The sequence below is a fragment of the Calonectris borealis genome, chromosome 31 (assembly GCF_964195595.1).
Source record: "Calonectris borealis chromosome 31, bCalBor7.hap1.2, whole genome shotgun sequence".
Taxonomy (NCBI): Eukaryota; Metazoa; Chordata; class Aves; order Procellariiformes; family Procellariidae; genus Calonectris; species Calonectris borealis.
Window position 1 is genome coordinate 1254712 of NC_134342.1, and position 23726 is coordinate 1278437.

Genomic DNA, 23726 nt, shown 5'->3' on the forward strand with positions numbered 1-23726 from the left:
GGTTTGGGGGGTCCCTTGGAACTGGGGGGGACCCCATGGGGGGGCCCCATGGGAGCGGGGGAACCCAAGGGCTGCGGGGGGGCCCCGTAGCTCATGGGGTCCGGGGGGCGTGGCTTCGCCCGGTGGGCGTGGCTTCGCCCTATGGGCGTGTCTTTCGCTCTATGGGCGTGGCTTCGCTCTATGGGCGTGGCTTCACCCTCTGGGCGTGGCTTGGGGCGGGAGTGGGCGCGGCGTCCGGTGCCGCGCGGGGCGGGGCACGGCGGGCGGGTGGCTCCACCTTAAGGCGCGCGCGGGGCGCGCGGCGGCGGTGGCGGCGGCTCCTCCTTAAGGCGCGGGCGGGCGGCGGCGGCGGCCGGTGCGAGGCCGCGGGGCTGCGGCGGGGCGGGAGGGGGGGGGGCGGGCGGAGGGAGGAGGAGGAGGCGGAGGAGGAGGAGGCGGAGGAGGAGGAGGAGGAGGAGGAGGAGGAGGAGGGCGGGGGCCATGGCGGGGCCGCCGCCGCCGCCGCCGGGCCCGGAGGCACCGCGGTACCAGGAGTGGATCCTGGATACGATCGATTCGTTACGATCGCGGAAAGCGCGGCCCGATCTCGAACGGATCTGCCGCATGGTGCGGCGGCGGCACGGCCCCGAGCCCGAACGGACGCGGGCCGAGCTGGAGAAGCTCATCCAGCAACGGGCCGTGCTCCGCGTCAGCTACAAGGGCAGCATCTCCTACCGCAACGCCGCCCGCGTCCAGCCGCCGCGCCGCCCGCCGCCGCCGCCGCCGCCGCCCGCCCGCCGCGCCGAGCCGCCCGTCAGCCTCCGCGACGCCGCCCGCTACCTCGGCGGCGACGGGCGATTGACCCGCGGACGCCTGCAGGGATCGGCGTTACCGGCCGACGGGGGGCTGGGAGCCACCGGGGGGCCCTGCGGCGGTGGTGGCGGTGGTGGCGGTGGGTCGGGGCCCGGACCCGCGCCGGGACCCGGCGGTAGCGGCGGGGGGCGGCTGGAGCGCACCCGCCTCGCCACCATCGCCATGGCCCGCGCCGAGCGCGGACGCGGGGCCGCGGGCAGGGCCCGAAAGGTGAGGGGCCGGGGGGGGGCTGAGGGGACCGGGGAGGCTGAGGGGACGGCGGGGACCCCTGAGGGGACGGCGGCAACGGGGCTGAGGGGTCGTGAGGGGACGGCGGGGACCCCTGAGGGGGTGGAGCGGCCTGAGGGGACCGTGAGGGGCTGAGGGGACCGTGAGGGGCCGGGGGGGGGCTGAGGAGACCTGAGGGGATGGCGGGAACTGGGGCGGGGGGGGCCTGAGGGGACCGGAGGGGCTGAGGGGACCGTGAGGGGTCGGGGGGCACCGTGAGGGGTGAGGCGACCCCTGAGGGGGTGGAGGGACCGTGAGGAAACCGGAGGGGCTGAGGGGACCTGAGGGGACAGCGGGGACCGGGGGGGGCTCAGGGGACCCCTGAGGGGGTGGAGGGGCCTGAGGGACCGTGAGGGAACCGGGGGGGGGGCTGAGGGGACTTGAGGCGATGGCGGGAACTGGGGGGACCCCTGAGGGGACCGGAGGGGCTGAGGGGACCCCTGAGGGGGTGGAGGGGCCTGAGGGACCGTGAGGGAACCGGGGGGGGCTGAGGGGACCTGAGGCGATGGCGGGAACTGGGGGGACCCCTGAGGGGACCGGAGGGGCTGAGGGGACCGTGAGGGGTCGGGGAGCTGAGGGGACCTGAGGGGATGGCGGGAACTGGGGGGGCCTGAAGGGCCATGAGGGGACGGTGAGGACCCGTGAAGGGACCGGGGGGCTGAGGGGACCGTGAGGGGACAGCGGGGACTGGGGGAGCACGGGGGGGCCTGAAGGGACCGTGAGGGGATGGCGGGGAGCTGGGGGGGGGCTGAAGGGACCAGGGGGGCCATGAGGGGACGGGGGCGGGGACCGGGGATACCCCCTGAGGGGATGGAGGGGGACGCTGGGGGCGGGGAGCTAAGAGGTAGGGGGGTGCCCAGGACCTGGCGGGGGGGGACATGACCGAGGGGGGGGGAACCTGTGGGTTTTTTGGGGGGGTCTGGGGGGAGGTTTGGGGGCGCTTTGGGGGACCATACCCCGGGGGGGGAGCACGTCGGGGGCTGGGGGGCGGTGGCAGGGTGGCTTATTTGGGGGCTGAGATTCCTGTTGGTCTTTTTTGGGGGGGGCACTGCAAAATTGGGGGGTTCCTGGGTTTAGGGGGGCCTTGCAGGACGGGGGTGGGGGGTTGTTTTGGGGGGGGTTCCGGGTTTTGGGGGGGGTGGTCATACAGCATTGGGGTCGAGGTGCAGCTTTGGAGTCCCCTGCCTTTTGGGGGGGGTGTGTGTGGATTTTTAGGGGGGGGCTGCAGATTTTGGGGGGGCGTGTCCAGATTTAGGGCAACCCTGTGGGATCGGGGTAGGGGTGCAGTTTTCGGAGGGGGGGGGTGTCCCAGATTTAGGAGGACTCTGTGAGTTCATGGTAGGGCTGCACTTTTGGGGACCACCCCCCCTTATTCCCATGTCCCCCCGCCCCCAGCCCCCCTGCAGCAGCACCGAGGCATCAGCGAGGGAGGAGGAGGAGGAAGAGGAAGATGAGGAGGAAGACGGGACAGGCTCGGAGGCTTCGGAGGATGGGGGGGCCCCCCGGCAGCTGAACGGCGAGGGTCGGGGGGGCCCCCCGCTTCGCCCCCCTGGACAGCCCCCCCCCGAGCGGCCTCCCCAACCCAAGGCCTGCTCGCCGGGGGAGAGCGCCTGCCACCACCTGGCCCCCCTCAAAAAAGAGGGGGCCTTCGGGCAGCCCGACAGAGCAGGTGACACCCCTGGGGGGACTTGGGGGGGGGGGGGCTGTGTCTTGGGGGGCTGTTTGGGGGAGAGGGTCCTGAGGGGGTTGGGGGGATGTTGGGGGGGGGCAGTTTGGGGGGGTCAGAGCACTTGGGAGGGCAGTTTGGGGGGGGCATGGGGCTATTGGGGGGGGAGCAGTTTGGGGGGGCAGAGCACTTGGGGGGCAGTTTGGGGGGCATGGGGCTATTGGGGGGGCAGTTTGAGGGGGGCAGAGCATTTGGGGGGCAGTTTGGGGGGCATGGGGCTATTGGGGGGGCAGTTTGGGGGGGTCAGAGCACTTGGGGGGGCAGTTTGGGGGGCATGGGGCTATTGGGGGGCAGTTTGGGGGGCAGAGCACTTGGGGGGCAGTTTGGGGGGCATGGGGCTATTGGGGAGCAGTTTGGGGGGCAGAGCACTTGGGGGGGCAGTTTGGGGGGCATGGGGCTGTTGGGGGGGGCAGAGCACTTGGGGGGCAGTTTGGGGACCAAGGGAGGGAGTTGTGGGGATTACGGTTCTGTGGGGTTAGTTTGGGGGTGCTGGGGGGGCAGTTTTGGGGGGTCAGGGCAGTGTGGGGGGCAGTTTGGAGTCCGAGGGGGGCAGTTTGGGGCTGCTGGGGCAGGCAGTTGGGGGGTCAGAGTGCGGGGGGGCAGTTTGGGGGGGCAGTTGGGGGGGGTCAGAGTGCAGGGGGGCAGTTTGGGGTCAGAGGGGGGCAGTTTTGGGGTGCTGTGAGGACAGGTGGGGGGGGTCAGAGTGCGGGGGGGCAGTTTGGGGGTGCTGGGAGGGCAGTTGGGGGGGGTCAGAGTGCGGGGGGGCAGTTTGGAGGTGCTGGGGGGCAGTTGAGGGGGGTCAGAGTGTGGGGGGGCAGTTTGGGGGTGCTGGGGGGCAGTTGGGGGGGGTCAGCGTGCGGAGGGGGCAGTTTGGGGTCTGAGGGGGGCAGTTGGGGGATGGTGGGGGGGTAGTTGGGGGGGGTCAGAGTGCGAGGGGGCAGTTTGGGGGTTCAAGGTGTGGGGGAGGCAGTTATGGGGCACTGAGGGGTGGTCAGGGCAGTGGGGGGGGCACTTTGGGGACTGAGGGTGGCAGTTTGGGGGGGTCAGGATGCTATGGGGGCAGTTTTGGGGGGCTGGTGGAAGGCGGGGGGGGGGCACTTAGGAGGCAGCCGTGGGGCGAGGGCCCGACCCCGCTGTGTCCCCGCAGTGTCCCCAGCCCTGGCGGGCGCGGAGCCCTCGGTGCCCCTGTCCCCGGGCCGGCCGGGACCCCAGGCCGCCGACGGGGCCCCCTTCAGCTGCACGTGAGTCTGGGGGGGCCCCGTGTGTCCCCCCAACGCCTGTGTCCCCCCACGGGTGACACTGTCCCCCCCTCGATGACACTGTCCCCCCCCCGATGACACTGTCCCCGCTGTCCCCAGGGCCGGGAAGAAGGAGAAGGCGTCCGACCCCGTGGAGTGGTCCGTGCGGGACGTGGTGGATTACTTCACCGAGGCCGGCTTCCCCGAGCAGGCCACCGCCTTCCAGGAGCAGGTGGGTCCCCGTGTCACCCCCCCACCCGTGTCACACCCCCCCCGTGTCACCACCCCCACCCCAGTGTCCCCTCTGTCCCCCGGGGGTGTCCCTGCTGACTCCGTCCCTGTCCCTGCTGATGGTCGTCCTGCTGGCCCCTCCATGGTGTCCCCAGGGGTGTCCCTGCACCCCCTGTCCCTGTGGGTGTCCCCACGGTGTCCCAGGGGTTTCCGTGCACCCCCTGTCCCTGTGGGTGTCCCCACGGTGTCCCCAGGGCTGTCCCTGCACCCCCTGTCCCTGTGGGTGTCCCCAGGGGTGTCCCTGCACCCCCTGTCCCTGTGGGTGTCCCCACAGTGTCCCCAGGAGTGTCCCCTGTCCCACCCCACCCCCCCCCCCGTCCTCACAGGTCCCCCCCACCCATCCCCATGGGTGACCCCACTGATGCCGTCCCCAGCCGATGTCCCCCATCCCTGGGTGTCCCACTTGCCCCCTGTCCCCTTGGGGTGTCCACGGGGGGGGGGGGGCCCTGTCCCCTTGGGGTGTCCCTGGGGGTGTCCCCAAGATGCCCCCCCCCCCCCAGTGCCCCCAAGTCCACCCCCACCCCTCCCACCCCTGCCCACTCCACCCTCCACCATCCCCTTGGGCCACCCTGGGCTGGATCCCCCCCTCCCCGTGGGTGTCCCCCCCTCCCCACAGGTGTCCCCTTGTCCCCAAGGATGTCCCCAAGCTGTGTGTGTCCCCCCATGTCCCCCCCCACCCCTGCCCACCCCACCCTCCACCATCCCACCCTCCACCATCCCCTCGGGCCACCCTGGGGTGGATCCCCCCCCCCCCCATTGGGTACCCCGTGGGTGTCCCCCCCTCCCCACGGGTGTCCCTTGTCCCCAAGGGTGTCCCCAAGCTGTGTGTCCCCATGTCCCTCCCCAACCCTGCCCACCCCACCCTCCACCGTCCCCTCAGATCACCCTGGGCTGGATCCCCCCCCCTCCCCACTGGGTACCCCATGGGTGTCCCCCCCCCTCCCCACGGGTGTCCCCCCCTCCCCACGGGTGTCCCTTGTCCCCAAGGGTGTCCCCAAGCCGTGCGTCCCCCCATGTCCCCCCCCACCCCTGCCCACCCCACCTTCCACCATCCCCTCGGGCCACCCTGTGCTGGACCCCCCCCCCCACCATGAGTACCCCCCCCCCGTGGGTGTCCCCCCCTCCCCACAGGTGTCCCCTTGTCCCCAAGCTGTGTGTGTCCCCCCAGTCCCCCCATGTCCCCCCCCACCCCTGCCCACCCCACCTTCCACCATCCCCTCAGGCCACCCTGGGGTGGATCCCCCCCTCCCCACTGGGTACCCCGTGGGTGTCCCCCCCTCCCCACGAGTGTCCCCCCTCCCCACGAGTGTCCCCTCGTCCCCAAGGGTGTCCCCAAGCTGTGCGTCCCCCCATGTCGTCGTCCCCCCCCCGCCCACCCCACCCTCCACCATCCCCTCAGGCCACCCTGGGCTGGATCCCCCCCCTCCCCATGAGTCCCCCCCCCCGTGGGTGTCCCCCCCTCCCCACAGGTGTCCCCTTGTCCCCAAGCTGTGTGTGTCCCCCCAGTCCCCCCATGTCCCCCCCCACCCCTGCCCACCCCACCCTCCACCATCCCCTCGGGCCACCCTGGGGTGGATCCCCCCCCCCCCCACTGGGTACCCCGTGGGTGTCCCCCCCGCTCCCCACGAGTGTCCCCCCTCCCCACGAGTGTCCCCTCGTCCCCAAGGGTGTCCCCAAGCTGTGCGTCCCCCCATGTCCCCCCCCACCCCTGCCCACCCCACCCTCCACCATCCCCTCAGGCCACCCTGGGCTGGATCCCCCCCCCACCCACTGGGTACCCCGTGGGTGTCCCCCCCTCCCCACGAGTGTCCCCCCTCCCCACGAGTGTCCCCTCGTCCCCAAGGGTGTCCCCAAGCCGTGCGTCCCCCCATGTCCCCCCCCCCCCCTGCCCACCCCACCCTCCACCATCCCCTCAGACCACCCTGTGCTGGACCCCCCCCCCCACCATGAGTACCCCCCCCCCACGAGTGTCCCCCCTCCCCACGAGTGTCCCCCCTCCCCACGAGTGTCCCCCCCACTCCCCCCCGTGTCCCCCCCCAGGAGATCGACGGGAAGTCGCTGCTGCTGATGCAGCGGGCGGACGTGCTGACGGGGCTCTCCATCCGCCTGGGCCCCGCGCTCAAGATCTACGAGTACCACGTCAAGCTGCTGCAGCGCAGCCACTTCCAGGAGGAGGAGCCCCCCCCGGAGCCCTTCCCCGCCTGAGGGGGGGCACCCCCAAAATTGGGGAGGGGGGGGGGACCCCCCACATCGAGGAGGGGCACCCCGGTATCCGGGAGGGGCCCCTCACCCCAAGGTTGGGGCGTCCCCGCAACCCCCAGCCGCCGCGCACAGAGACTTTGGGGGGGTGGGGAGGGGCGCCCCTCTTTTTCTGGGGGGGCGCCCCTCTTTTTTTGGGGGGGTGCCCCTCTTTTTTTGGGGGGGTGCCTCTCTGTTGGGGGGGGTGCCTCTCTTTTTTTGGGGGGCGCCTCTCTGTTTGGGGGGGGCGCCTCTCTGTTTGGGGGGGTGCCTCTTTTTTTGGGGGGGTGCCTCTTTTTTTGGGGGGGTGCCTCTCTTTTTTTGGGGGGGGTGCCTCTCTGTTGGGGGGGGTGCCCCTCTGTTTGGGGGGGCACCCCTCTTGAGGGGGTTTGCCTCTCTTTTGGGGAGTCCACCCTCTCTTTTGGGGGGCACTCCTCTGTTGGGGGATTGCCTCTCTTTTGAGGGGGGGCACCCCCTCTTTTGGGGGGGCACTCTTCTGTTGGGGGGTTGCCTCTCTTTTGGGGAGTCCACCCCCTCTTTTGGGGGGGCACCTTCTTTTGGGGGGGGTCAACTCTCTTTTGGGGGGGGCACCCCACTTTTGGGGGGTTGCCTCTCTTTTGGGGGTCCACCCCCTCTTTTGGGGGGGTCACCACTCTCTTTGGGGGGGGTGTCTCTTTTTGAGGGGTTACCCCTCTCTTTGGGGGGGGTACCCTCTCTTTGGGGGGTCACCCGTCTCTTTGGGGGTCCCCCCTCTCTTTGGGGGGGGTCTCCCTTCTTTTGGGGGTCATCCCTCTTTGGGGGGGTGTCACCCCTCTCTTTGGGGGCTCACCCTCTTTGGGGGCTCACCCCTCTTGGGGGAGGTACTCGCTTTTGGGGGGGTCACCCCTCTTTTGGGGGGGGTCACCCTCTTTTGGGGGGGCACCCCTTTTTAAGGGGGCCCCCCCTTTTCTTTGGGGGGGGGGGGATTTTTATCGTGAGGGGATGGGTCGGGTTGGGGGGCGCTGCCCGGAGATGTTTTAACCTGCCCCAGCCTGTGCCCCCCCCCCCCCGGTTACCCAAATTGGGGTGCGCCCCCCCCTTTGCCACGAGGGGGGGGGGTTGCCCCCCCTGCCCCCCCCCAATCGTGGTCTGTGCCCCTCCCCCCTTCCCCGGGCCTGGCTTGTTTTGGGGTTTTTTTAAATAAAAATGGAAAAAAAGCAGAGAAAAAAAAATTAAACACACCCCCCCCCCGGGGTTATGGGGGGGTCTGGGGGCCCTTTGGGGGGGCGGGGGGGCACTTTGGGGGGGTCTGGGGGCCCTTTGGGGGGGCGGGGGGGCACTTTGGGGGGGTCTGGGGGCACTTTGGGGGGTGATGGGGCCCCCCATTTAAGGGGGTCCTGGCCTCTTACTGCCCCCTCCTCCCCTGTAAGGCACCCTTGGGGGGGGCATGGGTGTTTGGGGGGCTCTTGGGGGGGGGAGGGGGCTTCACACGGGGGTCCCTAGGGTGGGGGGTGGGGTCCCCAAGGTGGGGCACCCAGGGCGGTTTGGGGGGGCTCCCTATGGGGAGGGGGCTCCCTATGGGGAGGGGGCTCCGTGCGCATGCGCTCCCCCCTCCACCACGCCAGGTGGCGCGCGCGCTGCCAGTCCCGCCCGCAGGCACCGCGCATGCGCCCTCCCCCTCCCGAAGCCACAGCAGGCAAGGGCGGGCGAGACGGTGGCCGGCGGCACTCAGAAAACCTTCAAGCGCTGCGCTTCGCGCCGGGCGGACGGTGGCCCGGCGGGGCCAGGCCGCGCATGCGCGGTGCGCTGTTTGTGCATTCTGGCTGCGCGGCGGCGGCGCTGGCTGCGGGGGAAGATGGCGGCGTCCTCGCTGGAGCAGAAGCTCTCCCGGTTGGAGGCGAAGCTCAAGCAGGAGAACCGGGAGGCCCGCCGCCGGATCGACCTCAACCTCGACATCAGTCCTGCCCGGGCCCGGCCTAGTAAGGCGCAGCCGGGGGAAGGGGAGGGGTGGAACCGGGCCCAGGCCCGGGCGGGGGCGGCTGAGGCGATTGGGGGGGGGGGGGGGCTGAGGTAGGGGCACTCTCATCGTTGAAGCTTTATTAAGGGGTCTGGGGGCTGCTTTAGGAGCTCGGGGGGGGCTTGAGGCCGCGGTGCGGGGAGTGGGGGGCGGCCGAGGGGGATTGGGGGGCGGTGAGGGCTGTATTGGGTGGAGTGAGGGGGGGTCGAGGCCGTTTTAGGGGTGTTGGGTTGGGGGTCGAGGCCGTTTTAGGGGTGTTGGGGACGGGTGGGGCTGGTTGAGGAGCGCTGGGGGGCTGTGGAGGCCGAGACAGGAGTGTTGGGGGGTGGCTGAGGTCAAGTGGCTGGGGCCGGTTTAGGGATATAGGGGGGCGGCTGAGGTGGCCTTAAGATTATAGAGGGTAGTTATGGCAGTTTGGGGGGTATTGGAGGATTATTGGGGGGCGATTGAGGCTGATTTAGGAGCCTTGGGGGGCTCTTGGGGACAGTTATTGTTGCTTTACGCTATTGGGGGGGTCTTGGAGGCAGTTGAGGCTGGTTTAGGTGTATTGGGGGGCAGTTACGGCTGGTTTAGGGGTATTGGGGGGCTCTTGGGGGTAGTTGAGGCTGGTTTAGGGGTATTGGGGGGCTCTTGGGGGCAGTTATTGCTGCTTTAGGGATATTGAGGGACAATTATGGCTGATTCAGGGGTATTGGGGGGCTCTTGGAGTCAGTTGTGGCTGGTTTAGGGGTATTGGGGGGCTCTTGGGGGCAGTTATTGCTGCTTTAGGGATATTGGGGGGCTCTTGGGGGCAGTTGAGGCTGGTTTAGGGGTATTGGGTGGTGGTTGAGGGCATCTAACGGGTACTGGGGGCAGTTAGGAATATACTAGGAATATTGGGGGGCAGCTGAGGCCCTTTTAGGGGTATTGGGGGGCAGTTGAGGCCATATGGGGGGGTCTTAGGGGGCAGTTAGGGCTGTGGTTGGGGGCAGTTGAGGCCGTTGTGGGGGTATCTGGGGGGAGTTGAGGCAGCGGGAGGGTTTCTGGGGGGCAGTTGAGGCTGTTTTAGGCAAAACAGGAGGGTGTGGGGGGGCAGGGGGGGTATTTGGGGCCATACCGGGTTATTTGAGAGTGGCTGAGGTGGGTTTGGGGCACTGGGTGAAATGGGAGGGGGCACGAGGGGTTTACTGGGATAACAGGACTGTACTGGGGACTGCTGGAGGCAGCGCAGGAGTTTGGGGGTTACCAGAGGCATTTGGGGGTGCTGGGGGAGTTATTTGGGGGGGGGGGGGGGGTGTCACCACAGCAATTAGCACCCTGAGGAGCCGCTTTGGGGGGGACCACCCCCCCCACCAGGTAGGACCTTTATTGGGGGGGGGGACACACACAAGGGACCCCTCAGCGCACCACAGCCGCCAGGTGAAGATTTTCCAGCATTTCCCTCCAATTTCACGGGATTTAAAAAAGGCATTTTCCGGGCCGGGGGTGTCCGGAGCTGCCGGGCAGCCCCCCCACACCCCCTTTACCCCCACCCCCACCCCCCCCGTCCTCCCCTCCCACCCCACGGTTTAAGTTCATTCTGATTCTCCCCCCTCCCCGTTATCCCCCGCGGCGCCTCGAGTTTGTTCCTGTTGTGATTTATGGTGTTTTTCTTTCTTTTTATTATTTTTTTTTCTTTTTTTTTTTTTTCCCCGTTCCCCCCCCCCCTTCCCCTTCGTCCCACCCCCCCCACCCCCCCCCTTCCCCAAAATCCAGTTATCGTGATCACCCTAAGCCCCGCTCCCGCTCCGTCCCAGCGAGCAGGTACCACCACATCTCGCCGCCGCTTGGGTTTCTCCTGCATCCCCCACTTCTAACGCTCCCCCCGCCCCTCCCCCGCTGACACCCACCCTGTCCCCCTCCTCGGGGACATCCCCGTGTGTGTCCCCCCCCCCCCCCCCCCCACCCCAGCACCCACCTAAGGCAGGTCGGGCTCCCCCAGCACATCTTAAACCCGCCCGTGCCTCAGTTTCCCCACTCAGCGGAGCAGCTTTTCCCCGTCGGCTTCTCCCCGCTCACCCCGTTGTTGTCCCTGCCCCCCCCCAGCCCTCGAATGTCCCCCCCCTCCCCGAATGTCCCCGTGTCCCCCCCCCCCCGCGTGGCTGTCCTGCCTGTCGCATGGAGTGTGGCCCCCGGCCCGGCCCCCGCGGGGTGCATGGCCCGGCCCCGCGGCGCATGCGGCCGCGGCACGGCATGAGACGGGGCCGCGCCGAAAATTTGGGGGGGTGGGGGTGGAGTGGGGGTGGGGGGGATTGGGGGAGGGGGGGAGGGGAATGATATGGCCTGAATTGTGGGCGAAATGGGGTGGGAAGAGCTGAAATGGGGCCAGAAATGGCTGAAATGGGGCTGAGGTGGGAGGTGGGCGAAATGGGGCGGGACTGGGCGAAATGGGGCTGAGCCGAAATGGGGCAGGACTGGGCGAAATGGGGCGGGACTGGGCAAAATGGGGCTGAGCCGAAATGGGGCAGGACTGGGTAAAATGGGGCAGGACTGGGCGAAATGGGGCTGAGCCGAAATGGGGCAGGACTGGGCGAAATGGGGCGGGACTGGGCAAAATGGGGCTGAGCCGAAATGGGGCAGGACTGGGTAAAATGGGGCAGGACTGGGCAAAATGGGGCTCAGCTGAAATGGGGCAGGACTGGGCGAAATGGGGCGGGACTGGGCAAAATGGGGCTGAGCTGAAATGGGGCAGGACTGGGTAAAATGGGGCAGGACTGGGCAAAATGGGGCTGAGCTGAAATGGGGCAGGACTGGGCAAAATGGGGCAGGACTGGGCAAAATGGGGCTGAGCTGAAATGGGGCAGGACTGGGCAAAATGGGGCAGGACTGGGCAAAATGGGGCTGAGCTGTAATGGGGCAGGACTGGGCAAAATGGGGCAGGACTGGGCAAAATGGGGCTGAGCCGAAATGGGGCAGGACTGGGCAAAATGGGGCAGGACTGGGCAAAATGGGGCTGAGCTGAAATTGGGCAGGACTGGGCAAAATGGGGCAGGACTGGGCAAAATGGGGCAGGACTGGGCAAATGGGGATTGAACCAAAATGGGGCCAGAAACGTCCAAACTGGGGCTGAGCCGACCCGGGGCTGGGCAGCTCCCAGCAGGCCGGGGGTGCGCGGGCTTGGGGTCCCCCCCCACCCCAACCCGGGTCACCCCAGGATGCTCTGGGTGGGTTGGGGGGGGACACCCCTGGGGGCAGCTCCCCCCCCGGGAGGGAGTTGGGGTGGGTTTGGGGGTAGCGGGGGTGTTTTTGGGGGGGCTGACGGGGTCTCTCTGCCCCCCCATGTGTTTTTGGGGGTTGACAGGGTCTCTCTGCCCCCCCCCCCACTTTTGGGGGGGCTGACGGGGTCTCTCTGCCCCCCACGTGTTTTGGGGGGGGGTGATGGGGTCTCTCTGCCCCCCCCGTGTTTTTGGGGGGGCCGATGTGGTCTCTCTGCCCCCCCTGTGGTTTTGGGGGCTGATGGGGTCTCTCTGCCCCTGCCACACTTTTGGGGGGCTGACGGGGTCTCTCTGCCCCCTCCCATGTTTTTGGGGGGCTGATGGGGTCTCTCTGCCCCCCACGTGTTTTTGGGGGGGCCGATGTGGTCTCTCTGCCCCCCCCTTGTGGTTTTGGGGGGCTGATGGGGTCTCTCTGCCCCCCCCCCGTTTTTGGGGGGGCTGATGGGGTCTCTCTGCCCCCCCCCCGTTTTTGGGGGGGCTGATGGGGTCTCTCTGTCCCCCCCAGCTCTGCAGCTGCCGCTGGTGAGCGACGGCGGGGGCCGGGCCGGGCTCCCCGAGGGCACCCAGCACCCGCCGCCCCCCTCCCGCCCCCGCAACATGTTGGGGCTGCCCCAGCCGCCCTTCCTGGTGCCCCGCAGCGTGGAGAGGTGAGACCCCACCCGCCACTGCTCATTGGCTGGGCCGGCAAGAGCCTGTGCCCTGATTGGTCAACTCTTTGGGGACACACACCCCCCCCCCCCCCCCCCCCCCCCCCCCCGGGTTGGTTGGCTGGGTGTCTAGCGCGCCGTGATTGGCCGGATGGGAGACCGTGTCTGGTGATTGGCTGGAGGTCCAGGGGGATCGTGTGCGCTGGTTGGCCGGGGGTTCAGGGGGATCGTGTGCGCTGATTGGCCCGAGGTCCAGGGGGATTGTGTGCGCTGATTGGCCCGAGGTCCAAGGGGATCGTGTGCACTGATTGGCCAGAGGTCCAGGGGGATCATGTGCGCTGATTGGCCAGACAGGAGAATTGTTATGTACTGATTGGCCCGAGGTCCAGGGGGATCATGTGCACTGATTGGCCTGAGGTCCAGGGGGATCGTGTGCACTGATTGGCCAGAGGTCCAGGGGGATCGTGTGCGCTGATTGGCCAAGCAGGAGAATTGTTATGTACTGATTGGCCCGAGGTCCAAGGGGATCGTGTGCACTGATTGGCCAGAGGTCCAGGGGGATCGTGTGCGCTGATTGGCCAGGCAGGAGAATTGTTATGTACTGATTGGCCAGATGTACAGGAGCCTGCAGGTGCTGATTGGCCCGAGGTCCAGGGGGATCGCGTGTGCTGATTGGCCCGAGGTCCAGGGGGATCATGTGGGCTGATTGGCCAGGCAGGAAATTTTTTACATGCTCATTGGTCAGATATACAAGAGCCCCTGGGTGCTGATTGGTCAGATGTTCGGGGTAGCAAGTCTGCTCATTGGCTGGTCAGGCAGGAGATTGGCCAGACGACTGGGAGCCCGCAGGTGCTGATTGGCCAGGTAGCCAGGGGACCGCATGTGCGGATTGGCCAGTCAGGCAGGAGACTTGTGGGTGCTGATTGGCCAGATGTGCAGGAAGCAATGTATGCTGATTGGCCAGGCGGGTAGGAGATATGTGTGTGCTGATTGGCCAGTCAGGCAAGAGAGTTGTGTGCTGATTGGCCGGATGTGCAGGAACCCCTGGTTACTGATTGGCCAGGCAGGGAGGAGATGCATGTGCTGATTGGCCAGATGTGCAGCAGACCGTGTCTGCTGATTGGACAGTTGCTTAAGATACTGTGGGTGCTGATTGGTCAGGCAGGAGATTCCCATGCACTGATTGGCTAGTTGTGCAGGAGCCCGTGTGTGCTGATTGGCCAGGCAGACAGGATTCCCTGTGTACTGATTGGCCAGATATCTGTGATTCTCCGCATGCTGATTGGCCAGGCAGAGAGATTTCCTTGTGCTGATTGGCCAGGTGACCAGAAGCACATGGATGTTGATTGGCCAAGTAGACATGTTCCCTCAGTGCTGATTGGCCCGGAGACCCTTCCCTTTGCTGATTGGCCATGTGGGCACCCTCCCCACCTGCGGATTGGCCAGGTGCCTCCCACAGTGCTGGTTGGCCAGCTGGGCAGATACCCCCTCCAGCTGTATGCTGATTGGCCAGGTGGGCACACCCCTCATTCCACCTGTGAGCTGATTGGCCAGGCTTTCCCTCAAGCGTGCTGATTGGTCAGGTACCCCCATGTTTACTGGCCGGACACCCCCCATTCTATGTGCTGATTGGCCAGTTTTGTGGGTGTGTCCCCTGTGTGCTGACTGGCCAGGTGCCCCTTCCCCCCATGCTGATTGGCCAAGCATTTCCCTCCCCCTGTGCTGATTGGCCAGGTGTTCTGCTCCCCATGTGCTGATTGGCCAGACACCCTGCCCTTTGCTGATTGGCCAGAGGGTCCTCATGCTGGTTGCCCCGGCATCTCCATTCCCATGTGCTGATTGGCCAGGCGTCCCCCTTGCCCCATTCTGATTGGCCAGGTGCCCCCCCATGCTGATTGGCCAGGCCCCCCCTTAGCCCCATGCTGATTGGCCAGTCCCACCCCCCCCACCCCATGCTGATTGGCCCACCCACCCCCCTATGCTGATTGGCCAGGCCCCCCCCCCCGCCCCATGCTGATTGGCCAGGCCCCCCCCTTGCCCCATGCTGATTGGCCAGGCCCCCCCCTTGCCCCATGCTGATTGGCCAGGCCCCCCCCTTGCCCCATGCTGATTGGCCAGGCCCCCCCCTTGCCCCATGCTGACTGGCCAGGCCCCCCCCTTGCCCCATGCTGATTGGCCAGGCCCCCCCCTTTACCCCATGCTGATTGGCCAGCCCCCCCCCTTTGCCCCATGCTGATTGGCCACACCTCCCCCTTGCCCCATGCTGATTGGCCAGGCCCCCCCCCTTGCCCCATGCTGATTGGCCACACACCCCCCATGCTGATTGGCCAGGCCCCCCCCTTGCCCCATGCTGATTGGCCAGGCCCCCCCCCTTGCCCCATGCTGATTGGCCACGCCCCCCCTTTGCCCCATGCTGATTGGCCACGCCCCCCCTTTGCCCCATGCTGATTGGCCAGGCCCCCCCCTTGCCCCATGCTGATTGGCCACGCCCCCCCTTGCCCCATGCTGATTGGCCACGCCCCCCCTTGCCCCATGCTGATTGGCCAGGCCCCCTCCCTTCTTCTCCCCAGCATCGAGATCGACCAGAAGCTGCAGGAGATCATGAAGCAGACGGGGTACCTCACCGTGGGGGGGCAGGTGAGCAGGGGGGGGGACAGGGGGGACGTGGGGGGGGACACGGGGGACAGCGGGGACCCTCACCCCCCCCCCCGTGTCGTCTGTGTCCCCCCCCCCCCAGCGCTACCAGGCGGAGATCAACGACCTGGAGAACCTGGGGGAGATCGGCAGCGGCACCTGCGGGCAGGTCTGGAAGATGCGATTCCGCAAGACGGGCCACGTCATCGCCGTCAAGGTGGGGACCCCCCCCCAGCCCCCCACCTCCCAGGATACTGGGGTGTCCCCCTCCCCCAACAGCGAGGCTGGGATCTGACCCCCAACCCCCCCCCCCCCCCCAGCAAATGCGGCGCTCGGGGAACCGGGAGGAGAACAAGCGGATCCTGATGGACCTGGACGTGGTGCTCAAGAGCCACGACTGCCCCTACATCGTCCAGTGCTTCGGCACCTTCATCACCAACGTGAGCCCCCGCCCCGCATAGGGCCTGGGACCCCCCCGGGACCCCCCCTGGGACCCCCCCCAGGTCGGGATAGGGCCTGGGACCCCCCCGGGACCCCCCCTGGGACCCCCCCCAGGTCGGGATAGGGCCTGGGACCCCCCCCCGGGACCCACCCTGGGTCTGGATAGGGCCTGGGACCCCCCCTGGGGCCCTCCTCCCGGTCTGGGTGTGGATAGGGCCTGGGACCCCCCGGGACCCCCCCTGGGACCCCACCCCGCGTCTGGATAGGGCCTGGGACCCCCCCGGGACCCTCCCCCGGGTCTGGGTACGGCCTGGGACCCCCCCGGCCCCCCCCCCACCCCGTGACTGGATACGGCCTGGGACCCCCCCCCCCCCCCGGGTCTGGATAGGGGCTGGGCCCCCCCCGGGACCCCCCCCGGGTCTGGATACGGCCTGGGATGCCCCCAGGACCCCCCCCACTCTGGATATGGCCTGGGACCCCCCCCCCCCGGGTCTGGGTACATCCTGGGACCCCCCCTGGGACCCCCCCCGGGTCTGGATACCTCCTGGGACCCCCCCGGGACCCCCCCTGGGACCCCCCCCGGTCTGGAAAGGGCCTGGGACCCCTCCCGGGACCCCCCCCAGGGTCTGCATACGTCCTGGGACCCCCCCGGGACCCCCCCGGGACCCCCCCCCCGGTCTGGATAGGGCCTGGGACCCCTCCCGGGACCCCCCCCAGGGTCTGGATATGGCCTGGGACACCCCCTGGGACCCCCCCAGGACCCCCCCCCCAGGTCTGGGTATGGCCTGGGACCCCCCTGGGACCCCCCCTGGGACCCCCCCAGGACCCCCCCCGGCCTGGATCTGGCCACAGGTCCCCCCACAGCTGGCCGTGACCCTTGTCCCCTCCATCCCCTGCCCCTCCCGGTCCCTCCGTGTTGTCCCCATCCCCCCCAGCCGCGGCGGGAGGCGTCCCCAGCGTCCCCAGCATCCCCAGGATCCCGTCCCCAGCACCCACCTCCTCCTCTTCCTCCTCAGACCGACGTCTTCATCGCCATGGAGCTGATGGGCACCTGCGCCGAGAAGCTCAAGAAACGCATCCAAGGGCCCATCCCCGAGCGCATCCTGGGCAAGATGACGGTGGCGGTGAGCGGGGAGGGGACACTTGGGGACACTTGGGGACACCGTAAGGGTGCTGGGTGCTGGGTGCACCGCCGCTGACGCCCCTCCCCGCAGATCGTGAAGGCCCTCTTCTACCTGAAGGAGAAGCACGGGGTGATCCACCGCGACGTCAAACCCTCCAACATTTTGTTGGACGAGCGGGGTCAGGTCAAACTCTGCGATTTCGGCATCAGCGGCCGCCTCGTCGACTCCAAGGCCAAGACCCGCAGCGCCGGCTGCGCCGCCTACATGGCCGTAAGCACCCATGGGTGCTGCGGGGGAGAGGGAGGGGAAGGGGGGGTTGTTGTTGGGGGGGGGGAGGGGAGTGCTGGGGGTTTGTCCTGGGGTGGGAGCGGGAAGCGGGGATGGTTGTGGGGGGGGGGGGGTGCTGGGGGTGTCGCGGGGCTGTGGGTGCTGCAGCCCAGAGGTGGGTGCTGGGGGTTCCCCAGGACCCGTGGGTGCTGGGGGTCCCCCAGTGCTGGGGGTCCCCCAGGGCTGTGGGTGCTGCAGCCCAGAGGTGGGTGCTGGGGGTCCCCCAGGGCCGTGGGTGCTGCAGCCCAGAGGTGGGTGCTGGGGGTCCCCCAGGGCCGTGGGTGCTGCACCCCAGAGGTGGGTGCTGGGGGTCCCCCAGTGCTGGGGGTCCCCCAGGGCTGTGGGTGCTGCAGCCCAGAGGTGGGTGCTGGGGGTCCCCCAGGGCCGTGGGTGCTGCACCCCAGAGGTGGGTGCTGGGGGTCCCCCGGGGCCGTGGGTGCTGCACCCCAGAGGTGGGTGCTGGGGGTCCCCCAGGGCTGGGGGTCCCCCAGGGCTGTGGGTGCTGCACCCCAGAGGTGGGTGCTGGGGGTCCCCCAGGGCCGTGGGTGCTGCACCCCAGAGGTGGGTGCTGGGGGTCCCCCAGGACCGTGGGTGCTGCAGCCCAGAGGTGGGTGCTGGGGGTCCCCCAGGACCGTGGGTGCTGCACCCCAGAGGTGGGTGCTGGGGGTCCCCCAGGGCTGTGGGTGCTGCACCCCAGAGGTGGGTGCTGGGGGTCCCCCAGGGCTGTGGGTGCTGCACCCCAGAGGTGGGTGCTGGGGGTCCCCCAGGACCGTGGGTGCTGCAGCCCAGAGGTGGGTGCTGGGGGTCCCCAGGGCCGTGGGTGCTGCAGCCCAGAGGTGGGTGCTGGGGGTCCCCCAGGGCTGTGGGTGCTGCACCCCAGAGGTGGGTGCTGGGGGTCCCCCAGGGCCGTGGGTGCTGCAGCACAGAGGTGGGTGCTGGGGGTCCCCCAGGGCCGTGGGTGCTGCAGCACAGAGGTGGGTGCTGGGGGTCCCCCAGGGCCGTGGGTGCTGCAGCCCAGAGGTGGGTGCTGGGGGTCCCCCGGGGCCGTGGGTGCTGCACCCCAGAGGTGGGTGCTGGGGGTCCCCCGGGGCTGGGGGTGCTGCACCCCAGAGGTGGGTGCTGGGGGTCCCCCGGGGCCGTGGGTGCTGCACCCCAGAGGTGGGTGCTGGGGGTCCCCCAGGGCCGTGGGTGCTGCAGCCCAGAGGTGGGTGCTGGGGGTCCCCCAGCTGTGGGTGCTGGGGGTCCTGGCCACCTCCCGCAGCCCCCCCCCTCCCCCAGCCCGAGCGCATCGACCCCCCCGACCCCACCAAGCCCGACTACGACATCCGCGCCGACGTCTGGAGCCTCGGCATCTCCCTGGTGAGCCCTGTCCCCAAACTGTCCCCAACCTGTCCCCAGCCCCTCCCTGCGTCCCCAACCTGTCCCCAGCCTGTCCCCAGCACATCCCTGCACCCCCACCGTGTCCCCACTGTGTCCCCAGCTCCCCACCGTGTCCCCAGCAGGTCCCTGGGTCCCCAACATCTCCCCAGTATGTCCCCACCATGTCCCCAGCACATCCCTGGGTCCCCGACATGTCCCCAGTATGTCCCCACCATGTCCCCAGCACATCCCTGGGTCCCCAACATGTCCCCAGTATGTCCCCAGCATGTCCCCAGCATATCCCGGGGTCCCCAACATTTCCCCAGTATGTCCCCACCATGTCCCCAGCACGTCCCTGGGTCCCCACCATGTCCCCAATATGTCCCCACCATGTCCCCAGCACGTCCCTGGGTCCCCGACATGTCCCCAGTATGTCCCCACCATGTCCCCACCATGTCCCTGGGTCCTGAACACGTCCCTGCTCTGTCCCCAACGTGTCCCCAGCTCCCCACTGTGTCCCCACCACGTCCCCAGACTGTCCCGATGTCCCCAGCACATCCCTGGGTCCCCAACTCATCCCCGGCGTGTCCCCAACCTGTCCCTTGTCCCACCACTTCCCCAAAGTGTCCCCACCCTGTCCCTGCTGCGTCCCCACCACGTCCCCATCATGCCACCGCGTCCCCGCAATCCCACCTCCCCACCGCATCCACCTCCACTGGTGCCACCGTGTCCCATGAGCCCGCCGCGTCCCCGCCACATCCCCGCGTCCCCCTTCAGCCCCACCCTGTCCCCTGCGTCCCCTCCCCTGGTGACAGCGCTGTCCCCGCAGGTGGAGCTGGCCACGGGGCAGTTCCCCTACCAGAACTGCAAGACGGATTTCGAGGTGCTGACGAAGGTGCTCCAGGAGGATCCCCCGCTGCTGCCCCCCGCCATGGGCTTCTCCGGGGACTTCCAGGCCTTCGTTAGGGACTGGTGGGTGACGAGCCACCCTCCCCGGGGCGGGGGACACCTCCCCGGGGTGTCCCCGCGGTGCTGACACCCCCCCCCCTTTCTCCTCTCCCGCAGCCTCACCAAGGACCACAGGAAGAGACCAAAGTACAACAAGTTACTGGTGAGTCCCCGTCACCCGTGTCCCCGTCACCCGTGTCCCCAAGCGAGGGTCCCCATCCCTGGCCCAGGGCGCACACGTGGCCCCTGCCTGGTGCTGCCATCCCCCGGGGGGGTCCTCGGCCTCTCTGTCCCTGTCCCCATCCCTGTCCCCGTCCCTGTCCCCATGCATGTCTCTACATGAGTGTCCCCGTGTCCCTGTCCCCGTGTCCCTGTCCCCGTGTCCCTGTCCCTGTTCTCATGTCCCTGTCCCCATCCCTGTCCCCATGCATGTCTCTACATGAGTGTCCCCATGTCCCTGTCCCCATGTTTCTGTCCGTGTCCCTGTCCCCGTGTCCGAGTCCCCGTGTCCCTGTCCCTGTCCCCATGTCCCTGTCCCTGTTCTCATGTCCCTGTCCCCGTCCCTGTGCCCATGCATGTCCCCGCTCCCACATCGTGATGCCCATGTCCTTGTGTCCCTGTCCCCATGTTTGTGTCCCTGTCCCCATGTCCCTGTCCCCATGTCCCTGTCCCCATGTCCCCATGTCCCTGTCCCCATGTCCGTGTCCCCGTCCCTGTCCCCGTGTCCCTGTCCCCGTCCCCATGTCTGTGTCCCCATCCCCGTGCCCATGCATGTCCCCCCTCCCACATCCTGGTGCCCATGTCCTTGTGTCCCTGTCCCCATGTTTCCGTCCCTCTGCCTGTGCCCCCTTTGTCCCTGTGCCCACGTGTGTCCCCGTTCCTGTGTCCTCGTGCCTGTGTCCATGTCCCCACACCCCTGTCCCCATAGATGTCCCCACACCTGCGTCCTGGTGCCCCTATCCATGTCCTGATGCTCGTGTCCATCTCCCTGTGTCCCCATGTCCCCGTCCCCATATGTGTCCCCATACGTGTCCCCACACCCACCTCCTGGTGCCCATATCCATGTCCTGATGCTCGTGGCCATCTCCCTGTGTCCCCACGCCCCTGTCCCCATAGATGTCCCCACACCCGCGTCCTGGTGCCCACATCCGTGTCCTGATGCTCGTGTCCATCTCCCTGTGTCCCCATGTCCCCGTCCCCATACGTGTCCCCATAGATGTCCCCACACCCGCGTCCTGGTGCCCCCATCCGTGTCCTGATGCTCGTGGCCATCTCCCCATGTCCCTGTCCCTGTGTCCCCACGCCCCTGTCCCCATAGATGTCCCCACACCTGTGTCCTGGTGCCCATATCCATGTCTGTCTCCCTACATCCCTGTCCCCACGCCCCTGTCCCCATAGATGTCCCCACACCCACGTCCTGGTGCCCCTATCCGTGTCCTGCTGCTCGTGGCCATCTCCCTGTGCCCCCACGTCCCTCTCCTCGTGTCCCCATCCCTGTGCCCATGTCCCCGTCCCCCGCCGCTCACCCCCTCCCGCCCCGCAGGAGCACAACTTCATCAAGCGCTACGAGACGCTGGAGGTGGACGTGGCCTCCTGGTTCAAGGACGTCATGGCCAAGACAGAGTCCCCTCGCACCGGCGGTGGCCTCAGCCAGCACCACCTGCCCTTCTTCACCAGGTAGCACCCGCCGCCCGCCCCCGCCCGCGCTGGCCGTGACGCCCGCCGCGGCCGTGACACCCACCCGTGACGCCCGCCGCGGCCGTGACACCCACCCGTGACGCCCGCCGCGGCCGTGACACCCACCCGTGACGCCCGCCGCGGCCGTGATGACCACGACGGCCACCACGTGCCCCGGCAGCCACGTGGACACCCGCGGCACGGCGTGTCCTGGGGCGTGTCCCAGCGTGTCACGGCGTGTCCAAGCGTGTCACGGCGTGTCCAAGCGTGTCACGGCGTGTCCAAGCGTGTCAGGGCGTGTCCCAGGACATCCTGGCGTGTCCCAGCGTGTCCCCACGTCTCCCAGCACATCCCGGCGTGTCCTGGTGTGTCCCCAGTGTTTCCTGACGCCTCCTGATGCGTGACAGCACGTCCAGGCGTGTCCTAGCGCGTCCCAGTGTGTCCCGGTATGTCCTGGCACGTCCCCAGTGTGTCCCAGTAGGTCCCAGCACGTCCTGGTGGAACCCGGCACCTCGTGTCCTCATGCATCCCAGTGTGTCCCATCGCATCCCAGTCTGTCCCAGTGTCTTCTGGCGCGTCTGAGCGCATCCTGGTGTGTCCCAGCGTGTCCCCTCCTGATGTCCCCATCCCCCTTATAACGCTGGGGCAGGGGGACGCCCGTGTCCCCTCTGTGTCCCCCGCAGCGTGGCCCGTGCCTCAGTTTCCCCAGGGCCTCCGAGCTCAGGGCTGTCCCCCGCGGCTGCCACTGTCCCTGTCCCCAATCCCGGTGCCGGGGTCCCCGAGGGGGGACGGATGGGGACAGGACCTAGCGCTGGGGCACTGGCGAGGGACAGCACCGGGACGAGACACGAGGACGTGACACGCTGGGACGTGACATGGGGACGTGACCTGGGGACACAGCGCAGGGACGTGGCACGCTGGGATGTGACAACGGGGACGTGGCACGCCGGGATGTGACAGGGACGCGGCACAGCGGGATGTGGCGTGCAGACGTGGCACGGGGACACGGCACGGGGACACGGCACACGGATGTGGGGCACGGGCACGGCTTGGGGATGTGACACGGGGATGTGACATGGGGACGTGGGCGTGGAGATGGCACGGGGATGTGGCACACGGATGGAGGACGATGCTTGGGGACACGGGGGACGTGGCACGGAGAGGCGGCGCAGGGGGACGACGAGATGGCACAGGGACGTGGCACAGAGATGTGACATCGGCACGTGGCGCGGAGGTGGCACGGTGACACGGCACAGAGATGTGACATGGACGTGTGGCACGGAGATGGCATGGGGATATGTGACATGGGGACACGGCAGAGGGACGTGGGACAGGGGACAACGTGGAGACCCAGCGTGGGGACGTGACGCAGAGGGACGACGTGGGGACGCGGCAGAGAGGTGACATGGAGGGATGGCACGGAGATGACACCGGGATGGGACACGGGGACACGGCACGGAGATGACACCGGGATGGGACACGGGGACACGGCGCTGAAGGATGACATGGAGAGGTGGCCTGGGGACACGGCGTGGGGACATGGCACGGAGAGATGGCTCGGGGACGTGGCACGAGGGATGACACGGAGCGGTGGCACGGAGAGGTGGCTCGGGGACGTGGCGCAGAGGGACGCTGTGGGGACACGGCCCAGGGACACGGCGCGGATGTGACACAGAGGGACGTCGCGGGGACGTGGTGTGGGGACACGTCACGAGGATGTGACACGGACAACGCGGGGACGTGATGTGGGGACACGTCACGAGGATGTGACACAGAGGGACAACGCGGGGACACGGCAGAAGCCCCCGGGGTGACGGTGGCCCGTGGGTGACGGGGACGCGGTGACACGGGGCCGGCGCGAGGCCACGCAGCGACAATCAGGGCTGGGGCTGGGGCGCGGGGACACCTCGTGCGTGGTCCCCGCGTGTCCCCGTCCCCCCCAGTGTCCCCGTGTCCCCCGGGGTGGCAGCAGGTGCAGTTTTAGTGCATTGTGGGCGCGGGCGGCGGCTCCCCCTCGTTATCGTCGTCATTATTAATTATTATTATTATAAATGCGCATGTGGAACCCGAGGGGCCGCGTCGGCGTCAGGCTCTGGGGGACAGGGGGCTGGGGGGGGACCCTGGGGACATTGGGGACACGAGGATATGGGGGGGTCAGGGGGGGACGTGGGAGGACAGGGATGGGGACATGGGGGGACAGCGGGGACGGGGGGACGGGGGACGTGGGGGGACACTGGGACGTGGGGACATTGGGGACGCAGGAAGACGTGGGAGGGTGGGGATGGGGACATCGATATTGGGGACATCGGGGGGACATTGGGGACATGGAGAGGGTGATGGGGGCCATGGACGTGGGGGACATTGGGAACAGGAAGACATGGGAGGACAGGGAGGGGGACATCGGTGGGGGACATTGGGGACACAATATGGGAACATGGAGGGCCACGGGCATGGGGACATTGGGGACACAGGACGATGGGGGGTGTCACGGAGGGAGATGGGGATGTTGGGGACACGGGGACATTGAGGACACGGGACACGGAGACATGGGAGGACAGGGATGGGGACATCGATATTGGGGACACAGGGGACACCGGAAAATATGGGGGGTCATGGGGGAGGTGGGGAACGGGGGACATCGGGGGCTCCAGGGGACACGGGGGGGGACATCAGGGACAGGTGGGGGATAAAGGGGACATGGGGGGACATTGGGGACATGGGGACAGAA

The 23726-nt window shown here is 68.4% G+C and overlaps 2 protein-coding genes across 5 annotated transcripts; both read left to right on the forward strand.

Moving 5' to 3' along the window:
• Nucleotides 1–463: 463 nt before the first annotated feature.
• On the forward strand, nucleotides 464–6751 carry LOC142073892 (sterile alpha motif domain-containing protein 1-like). Of its 2 annotated transcripts, XM_075134144.1 has the most exons (5): nucleotides 464–1062; nucleotides 2515–2788; nucleotides 3993–4086; nucleotides 4204–4315; nucleotides 6415–6751. In XM_075134144.1, exons 1-5 carry the CDS (start codon nucleotides 481–483, stop codon nucleotides 6577–6579), a joined length of 1227 nt encoding a protein of 408 aa, XP_074990245.1. In that variant the 5' UTR covers nucleotides 464–480; the 3' UTR covers nucleotides 6580–6751. The 2 variants fall into 2 exon arrangements, with proteins under 2 accessions (XP_074990245.1, XP_074990246.1); XM_075134145.1 differs by lacking the exon at nucleotides 3993–4086 and having other exon boundaries at nucleotides 6415–6574.
• A 1500-nt stretch (nucleotides 6752–8251) lies between these two features.
• MAP2K7 (mitogen-activated protein kinase kinase 7) lies at nucleotides 8252–23068 on the forward strand. Of its 3 annotated transcripts, XM_075134141.1 has the most exons (12): nucleotides 8397–8570; nucleotides 10343–10390; nucleotides 12347–12488; nucleotides 15059–15125; nucleotides 15226–15339; nucleotides 15443–15562; nucleotides 16580–16687; nucleotides 16778–16957; nucleotides 18293–18373; nucleotides 19203–19345; nucleotides 19439–19484; nucleotides 20865–23068. In XM_075134141.1, the coding sequence occupies exons 1-12, from the start codon at nucleotides 8447–8449 to the stop codon at nucleotides 21000–21002; spliced, it is 1311 nt and encodes a 436-aa protein (XP_074990242.1). In that variant the 5' UTR covers nucleotides 8397–8446; the 3' UTR covers nucleotides 21003–23068. The 3 variants fall into 3 exon arrangements, with proteins under 3 accessions (XP_074990243.1, XP_074990244.1, XP_074990242.1); XM_075134143.1 differs by lacking the exon at nucleotides 10343–10390 and having other exon boundaries at nucleotides 8358–8570; XM_075134142.1 differs by lacking the exons at nucleotides 10343–10390; nucleotides 12347–12488 and having other exon boundaries at nucleotides 8252–8570.
• The last annotated feature ends 658 nt before the right edge of the window (nucleotides 23069–23726 follow it).

Bases quoted from the DNA above. Each gene is read 5' to 3' on its own strand.
- LOC142073892 (XM_075134144.1), top strand. From the start codon at position 481: ATGGCGGGGCCGCCGCCGCCGCCGCCGGGCCCGGAGGCACCGCGGTAC. The intron at 1,063-2,514 runs GTGAGGGGCCGG...CCCCGCCCCCAG, and splicing joins CCGCGGGCAGGGCCCGAAAG to CCCCCCTGCAGCAGCACCGA. The intron at 4,087-4,203 runs GTGAGTCTGGGG...CGCTGTCCCCAG, and splicing joins GGGGCCCCCTTCAGCTGCAC to GGCCGGGAAGAAGGAGAAGG.
- MAP2K7 (XM_075134142.1), top strand. From the start codon at position 8,257: ATGCGCCCTCCCCCTCCCGAAGCCACAGCAGGCAAGGGCGGGCGAGAC. The intron at 8,571-15,058 runs GTAAGGCGCAGC...TCTTCTCCCCAG, and splicing joins TCCTGCCCGGGCCCGGCCTA to CATCGAGATCGACCAGAAGC. The intron at 18,374-19,202 runs GTGAGCCCTGTC...CTGTCCCCGCAG, and splicing joins GGAGCCTCGGCATCTCCCTG to GTGGAGCTGGCCACGGGGCA.